General features: G+C 38.4%; 1 protein-coding gene across 1 annotated transcript; it reads right to left on the bottom strand.

The window, feature by feature from the left end:
* Positions 1-2836: 2836 nt before the first annotated feature.
* Positions 2837-3802, bottom strand: LOC131904449 (vomeronasal type-1 receptor 4-like). Its single transcript, XM_059255600.1, has one exon. The coding sequence runs from the start codon at positions 3776-3778 to the stop codon at positions 2837-2839; it is 942 nt and encodes a 313-aa protein (XP_059111583.1). The 5' UTR covers positions 3779-3802.
* Between the last annotated feature and the right edge of the window lie 4569 nt (positions 3803-8371).

The following is an 8371-nucleotide window of genomic DNA, read 5'->3' as shown; positions in this document are numbered from 1 at the left end:
TTATTATGCAGCCCTGCTGGGTAAAGCAAGCTCAGACTTTCTGACCTTGAGTAAGGCCTTACTAGGGAACCTCTGTGGGCCCCCACAGACCACCAACAAGTGTTCTTTCTCTGACTAATATTTGGCTTTGGGTCTCTGCATCAGTTCTCAACAGCTGTCAGAGATAGCCTCCCTGATGAGGGCTGGACTAGGCAACAATCCTTGTCTCTGGACAATTCAGGCTCCATGTCTGGTCATCCAGGCAGTGTTGACTTGGACTCCCTCTTGTGATGTGGGCCTCAAATTAAACCATTGCTTTGCCACTCCCCTAAGTTCTGTGCAACCATTGCCCCAGAACAACTTGCAGTCAAGACGGATTGTAGGTTGAGGGTTATGTGGCTGGGTTGGTTTTCCAGTTCCAGGACTAGAAGTCTTGCCTAGATACAGAAGATGATTCAGGCTCCATATCCTTCATAAATAGGAGTACTTACTAGGGTCACCCTTGTAGATTCCAGGCAGTTTCCACTGTACTAGGTTTTCACATCACCCCTGCCCCCAAAACTGTCTAATTTTTGTCTTCTCCCCCCATACTCTTTCCTTCCTTCCTTCCACCCAAATCTGATCCCACCCATTCCCATCCCTACCTACCCCCAGTCCACCTGCAAAATCTATTCGATTTCCCCTTCCAAAGGAGATCCATGTGTCTCCACTTGAGCCCTCTTTGTTACTTAGCCACTCTGGGTCTGTGGGTTGTGTCATGATTATCCTTTACTTTACAGCTAATATCCAATTACAAGTGAGCACATACCTGGTTGTCTTTCAGGGTATGTGTTACTGGGGTTGTCATTGGCTTTGGGCCACTAACCAGTTCCCAAATAAGGACAAACAGATTTATTATTAATTATGAATGCTCAGCCTTAGCTTAAGCTTGTCCCTTACATTAAGTCTTTGACTTAGTTTAACCTATTCCTATTCACCTGTGTTTCACTTTGGAGCTTTTAACCTTTCTTCCATTCTGTATGTTCTACTATTCTGCTCCCTCTGTATGTGGCTAGCTGGCCACTGATGTCTCCTTTTCTTTCTTCTCCTTTTTCTTTTCTTCTGGAGCCTCAATTCCTCCTCCTATTTACATTTCCTGCATGGAAGGTATGCCTATACCTCCTCCCTCAATATTGACAGTTCATCTTTTTATTAGACCAATCAGGTGCCTTAGGCAGGCAAAATAAAACAGCAAAATGTCTTTACATAGTTAAACAAATGTTCCACAACATAAGTAAATGCAGCATATCTTTACATAGTTAAACAAATTCAACACATCTATACAAAGTTAAACAAATGCAGCACATCTTTGAGTAGCTAAACATTCTGCAACAGGTTATTTCACTCACGATTACTTTTTAAAGTCCCATCTATTCACCTAAAAATTTCATTATGCCATTTTTAAACTACTGATACTACTCCATTATGTGAATGTATCACATTTTCTTTACCCATTCTACAGTTGGGGGCCATATAAGTTGTTTCCAGTTTCTGACTATTATAGACAAAGATACTATGAATATAGTTGTTCAAGTATCTTTTTGGTAGAATGGAGGATCATTTAGGTATACGCATAAGAGTGGAAAACTACGTCTTGAGGTAGATCCATTTCCAGTTTTTTGAGGAACTGCAACACTGATTTCCATAGTGGCTGAATAAGTCTACATTCCCACCAGCAATGGAGGAGTGTTTCTCTTGCTCCACATCCTCGCCAGCATGAGCTATCACTTGTTACTGACCTTAGCCCTTCTGACAAGTGTAAGATAGAATCTCAAAGTAGTTTTGATTTGCATTTCCCCAATATCACCATTTTTTAAAGAGTTTTTTGACATTTGAATCTCCTTTAGGGAGAATTCTCTGTTTAAATCTGTACCTCATTTTAAAATTAGATTGTATGGTTAATTCTCATCAGGTTTCTTGAGCCATTTTTGGTGATATTTTTTTTGTGCTGAAATGTGATTTTATTTGTATGTTAATAAATAAAGTTGCCTGGGGGTCAGAGCTAAAAGCAAGGCATTTAGCAGAAGTTCAGAGGTGGTGGCACACACCCTTAATCCGATCACATGGCAGGCAGTCTCTGGGTGTTCAAGGACACAGCGAAGCGGGGACCTGAACCTTTAATCTCAGTACGAACCATAGAGACCTGAAAGTCTGTATAGACAGGCAGTGATGAGGAAATCATGTGGTTGGGTTTAAAGCCAATGAGAAGGGAGAACAGAAAGGCAATAAAAAGATGGGTCACACAAGTCTCTCCGGGGAAGGACGGCAGTGACTGGTAAGCTAAAGGCTTTGCTAGTGCTCTGATCTTTTGGGCTTTTAACTCTGCATTTGGCTCTGTGTTTCTTATTTAATAAGACTGTTTAGACTTTCATCTACAGTTATTTATAAATTTTGGATATCAGCCTTCTGTATAAGTGGAGTTGCTGAGACATTTTCCCATTCTATGGGCTGCCATTCTGTCATATTGCCAGTATCCTTTGCCTTACAGAAGCTTTTCAGTTTCATGAGGTCCCAGTTATTAATTGTTGATCTTAACACTTGCACTATACACGGTCTGTTCAGGAAGCTGTCCCTACATGAATGAGTTTAATGCTATTTCCTCATTTTCTATGCTGTAAGGTTCTTTGTGTCTAATTTTAAGTTGAGGTCTTTGATCTACATGGACTTAAGTGTTATTGACAGTTGTGGCTCACACCAGCAGGATTTGCTGAAGGAGATGGAGGCAGGAGGATGCTTGATATTTCCAATCTGGAGTTTTGGCATTCTACAACAGATAAAAGAATATGCCAATATATAAACAAAGGGAGATAAGCAGGGCTCATGTCAAACTTGGGAGAAGCTTTCTCTTACCACAGCAGGGTAAAAATATGCTGGAACTACGCTTGATATTGCTGATGAGAACAAAGGGGCAAACTATGGGAAAGCATATTTCTAGAAATAGAAATACACTTACTCCCCATGGCACAGAACCTTTGCAGTAGGCTGTGAAGATGACCACAATGGATGAGAATGAGTAAGAGATGACAAATATGCAGACTAGGGTGAGAATAGTTTGGGTGGCTCTGTCCTCAGGTGAGACTTTCAGAAAGTGTTGAGAACTGTGAATATGCTTGACTTGTCTTTTATGTCTGTAGAGGAGGCTCACCATGGAGACACTTGAACAGGCCATGAGACCCAGACACAGGCCATCAGAGAAGCACAGTAAGAACATATAAAGTGCTGTAGCCACATTGCCAGAAGCAAACCATGAGCAGTACCCATAATTCATCCTGATAGTTGCATTTTTGTTGTAAATAGGGCCTGACACTCTAGTTGGAGTCAAGAAGTTTAGAAGCAGGTGCACAAGCCAGCCTAGTGAGCAGGAGGGACCAATATACTTTGTGGCTCTGTGTTTAAGAGTGATCCACCAGGAGTTGCTGGGGTTTATTGTGATCACTTGGAAGCAACTTAGTAGGCACATGGCATACAGGGACATCCCCCTTGTTATGCGGTAAATATACACTATCAATTTACATCCAACATCATCTACAAAATACTTAAATCCAAAATCTGACATTGTCCGTGGAATGCCTCTTAAGATGATAGACAAGTAGTTGGCGAATGTCAAGTGCTGTATAATCAGATCTTTTGGCATTAAATGCTTTCCAGTGACTATCAAAATGAGATAATAAAATAGTATTGAGGAATTTCCAAGCACTCCTACTGTAATCTGGGAAAAGAGGAAAATTCCCATTGCCAAGTTGTCAGAAGCCATTTTCATTCCTATTAAAATTGTAAATAAGTTTATTATGGTCTGATAAATGAAGGCACCATGGGAATAGGGAGAAGCAGAGTACTAGGGAGGTCCCCAGGAATCCAAAAAGATACTCCACCATAGACTACTGGCAATGGTCGAGAGGGTGCCTCAACTGACCTACTCTGATGATAGATGGCTGAATACCCTAACTGTCATCATGGAACCCTCACCCAGTGAGTGATGGAAGCAGATGCAGAGATCCATGGCCAGGTCACAGGAGGAGCTCCAGCAATCCTATCAATGAGAGAGAGGAGGGATTCTATGAGCAAGAGATATCGAGACAATAATTGGAAAAAGTACAGAGACAACTAGCCAAACTAGTGGAAACACATGAACTATGGACGAATAGCTGAGGAGCCCCCATGGTACTGTACTGGGCCCTCTGGATAAGCGAGACAGTTGTTTAGCTTAAACTGTTCAGGGATTCCCCAGAGAGTGGGAACGGGATCTGTCCCTAGTTCATGAGCTGGCTTTTTGGAACTTAGGGCCTATGCTGAGACACATAGTGCAGCCTTGGTGCAGGGATGAGGGGCTTGGACCTGCTTCAACTGAATGTACCAGGCACTGCTGACTCCCCATGGGAGACATTACCTTAGAGGAGGTGGGAATGGGGGGTGGGTTGCAGGAGAAGGTTGGGTGTGGGAGGAAGGATTACAGGGGAATCTGTGGTTGATATGTAAAATGAATAGAAAATCTCTTAATTAAAAAAAAGGAGAAAAGAAAAAAATATTATGGTCAATAGAACCTGGAAATACATTATGAATGTGAATTGTTTCAAGATGTTAGCTAAAATAATATATGTATCCATTTACTGTATTTACATAGCTCTCTCACTGAAGAAGAATTTCTAAAACTTTGTTCTTTATTGAAGGACATATCTGCACTCTTTAAACAGAAAGTTTTGATATGTTTACTAAAGATTAGTGTTTTCACTGGATGATGTACCACATAACTTTCAAAATAGTAATAAAGAGATTGAGGCAGACATACACATAAATTTGGGGCTCACCTGGTCTACAGAGTTAGTTCCAGGACAGCAAGTGCTACACAAAGTGAAACTTTGTCTCAAAAATCCCACCCCCAAAGTCTAATGTTTTCATTGCTTTTGACCAAACACAGTGATTTAGGGTCAATTTTCAAAGATAGAATTTTTAAAACATGCCATAATTTCTGAAATTCACATGACCAAAACTCAAAATTCATCAAGAAATACATGAGAAAATAAGGAAAATCATTTTTAGAATGAGGGGTTAAATATTCAGAATATAAAGAATATTTTATTTTAAGATATATTTTAGTGTTAATTGTGTGTGTGTGTGTGTGCTGGTGGTGGTTGCATATGAAAGTGAATCCTAGCAGGGGCCAGAGGCATGGGTTCTCACACAGCTGGATTTGTAGATGGTTATGAGCCACCAGTAGGAGCTAGTAACTGGACTCAGATTCAAAGTAAGAGCAGTATGCACTCTGAAATACTGACTCATCTTTCTACCCTAAAAAGAGTATTTAAAACTAAGTTTGAAAAATCTTAAATATAAAACAAATAAGAGATGGATTTCATCCCCGGATAAATTTCCTATGAACAATTAAAAAATGTCCATAATGTGTGCAAAATGAGGCTCAACACCACCATTAATTAAGGGAATACAAGAGGTGATGCAAATCCAAGTTGCAATGAGCTATCATCACATGCAGTACAAACAGGTATTAAGCAAAAAAAAAATAAATAAACATAAACAAAAGCAGGAGTTAAAGCTGCTGAGCACATGGTGAAATAAGATCCCTTGTGTCTACTCTATAAGAACATAGAATGTTGTAGAAGATTTACAAATTAGTATTGGTTTTCTTCAACAAAATTTATAAATCGTTACAAAGTGTTGAGTAAGAAGGATAAATGAAAGGTCTGGCATTCCCCACCATTGCCCTGCTGAGTCTCTGCAGTTCTTAGGAAGAATCTCAGGAAGACACAATCACTTCTTTCTTGACCATTTTTTTTGTGTAGCTAAGTGGTCAGACTTTCTGATCTTCAATGGCTTTGCATAAAATGAATATTCATCACATAAGTATAGCAATATCTCTATATAGCCTTACAGTGTACAGAAATTAATGTTTTATTATTCAAAAGTTGAAATACTAAAACTCTCAGGAAAATGTTAGTAATACAAGATGTAGGTAGTGGCAACAAGGCCCAATAGCACAAGAAATGCACCAAAAATTAAAGAGTGGAACTGCATGAAATTAGAAACTTTCTTCACATTAAAGAAAACTACCAGCTGAGGGGTGATACATCCTACAGAATGGGAGAGAGTCATTGACTTCTGTATTTCACTAAGGAGCTTTTAAAACTAGAATGTATAAAGTAAAATAAAGAATGAACAGTCTCTTCACAAACTTTCCAGTCATCAATCCGGTTAATGAAATGGGCAGTGAGAAGACGCATATGGGAGTAAATGATTTTTAAAAGCCTTTAACATATTTAGCTATCAGGGAAATTCAAACTACAAGTACTTTGAGACTCCATTGGAACCCTTAGTATGATTAACATCAAGAGAATACAAAACAACAAAGACTGACAATGTGGGAAAAGAATTCTACATTCTATACTGGTGGGATAGAATGTATTAAGTTCATTATAGAATTAAATAAAAGCTTTCTCAATATACTAAAAGTAGAATTACTATGTAACCCAACTGTATAATTTCTGAGCATACACACACACAGGATTCTATGTCTTACTTGAGAGAAGTTTGTAAATCCAAGTAAACTGCTGCATTATTCACAATAACAAGGAAATGATGTCCATCCTAGATATACATCGGTAGATATGGAAGTGATATATATATTTACACACACACACACACACACACACACACACACAGTGGAATTTTGTTTATCTGTAAAGAAGAATGAAACCATGAAATACTCAGGAAAAACTTACAAGGAAGTCAAGAAGGTGACAGAGACACAGGAAAACAAAAACTACATGTTCTTTCTCAAAGAGGGACATGGATAACAATGTCCACTAGTATGGAAGTGTTGAGAGTATGTGTTATAGGATATGGTTCCAGAAAGGAGATCAAAAGATGCAGAAGAAAGTGGTATTGAGGAGTCAAGGGGGAGGAAATAGGACAAATTTGTCATTAAAGTGAAAAGAATTACAAAGGTATAGGGAGGTGGAAGGGTGTTTTGGGGGAATGGACAAGGAAAGTGGAAGAGAATAATCAATAAATTTGCTTGAAAATGCCATAATGAACTTAAGTACTATGTTTGCTAATTAAAATTTTAAAAACCAAACCACATGATGAAAGGTGAGTACCAACTTGCCAAATATCTTCTAATCTCCACACACGCATGCTGTGTGATGTGCATATTCCTTCCCAAGAGTCAGTGAATCAAGGGATGAAAATGTAAAAGACATTAGAGTGATGATTGACAGGGATGCAAACAGAAGGTGATGAGTGTTTGTTTCTTGGGCACAGAGTTTTAAGGTTTTTTTTTTTTGGTTTTTCGAGATAGGGTTTCTCTGTGTAGCTTTGCGCCTTTCCTGGAACTCACTTGGTAGCCCAGGCTGGCCTCGAACTCACAGAGATCTGCCTGGCTCTGCCTCGAGTTTTAAGTTTGTGATGAAATGTTCTGGAAATCAGCTGCAGAACAATAGGATTATTTTTTCAAATGACTGGACTATAAACTGACAATAGTTAATATGATAAATGTTTGTAGTTAAAACTTGATTTTAACTTAAAAAGTAAGGGCACTGTGGTCAATAAATGAGAAATTCTTACAATGTTGTGTGCTACACAGCTGCAGGGATTACAGTCATTTAAGATGACACTGACTTGGGCTCATTGTTTACTGATACAAAGCTTGAGGTCATATTGATAAACTTGCATTTTTGTCTAGAAGGAAGAATTAGAAAAGTATTTAATAGGTATACAATATGATAGACTTTTGATGCTGTTATTTTGGTTTGGGATTCATTAATTAATGAATTCCCTGACATGAGACAGATATATGATAGCTTCTGAAATTGTAGACAGGGACCAAGATAACAGGAATATAGAAAGCCAAACACACCTGTGTGTATTTCCCAGAGGGGAAGAGGCCTAATTCTTCATATGACCAGAGTACTGTACCTTTATGTTCTTGCAGATAACACATGAGCTGGAAGCTTCTAACAACCAATTTGGGGTTGTTAGAAATAGAACATAGAAATAGAGTCATGGAAACATCTTTCATGTTTAAGAATAGCTGAAATACCAAGAAGTAAAGCATACTCCTGGTATGCATCTATTTCTTACTTGTAATTCATTTAATTTTTAACTCTTCAAGCTTCCAAAAAATTCATCTTTCCTAGTAAAAAACTATCCTATAATTCTATCATAGATAAAAATTTTAATTACCAGTATTAATGTTCTATTCCACCCATTCCTAAATCAAGCTATTTAGACACAAAAATAGAATATAGCATTTTCCAGAAGTATATAAAATGATTCATAATAGGAATGAAAATATTAAAAATACTTCAAGCTATTTAGGATGAGACAGGGATGCAGCTCATGG

This window comes from Peromyscus eremicus, chromosome 1, assembly GCF_949786415.1.
Source record: "Peromyscus eremicus chromosome 1, PerEre_H2_v1, whole genome shotgun sequence".
NCBI lineage: Eukaryota > Metazoa > Chordata > Mammalia > Rodentia > Cricetidae > Peromyscus > Peromyscus eremicus.
Note: the sequence above shows the minus strand (reverse complement) of the source record. Positions and strands in the feature narration are given on the sequence as shown.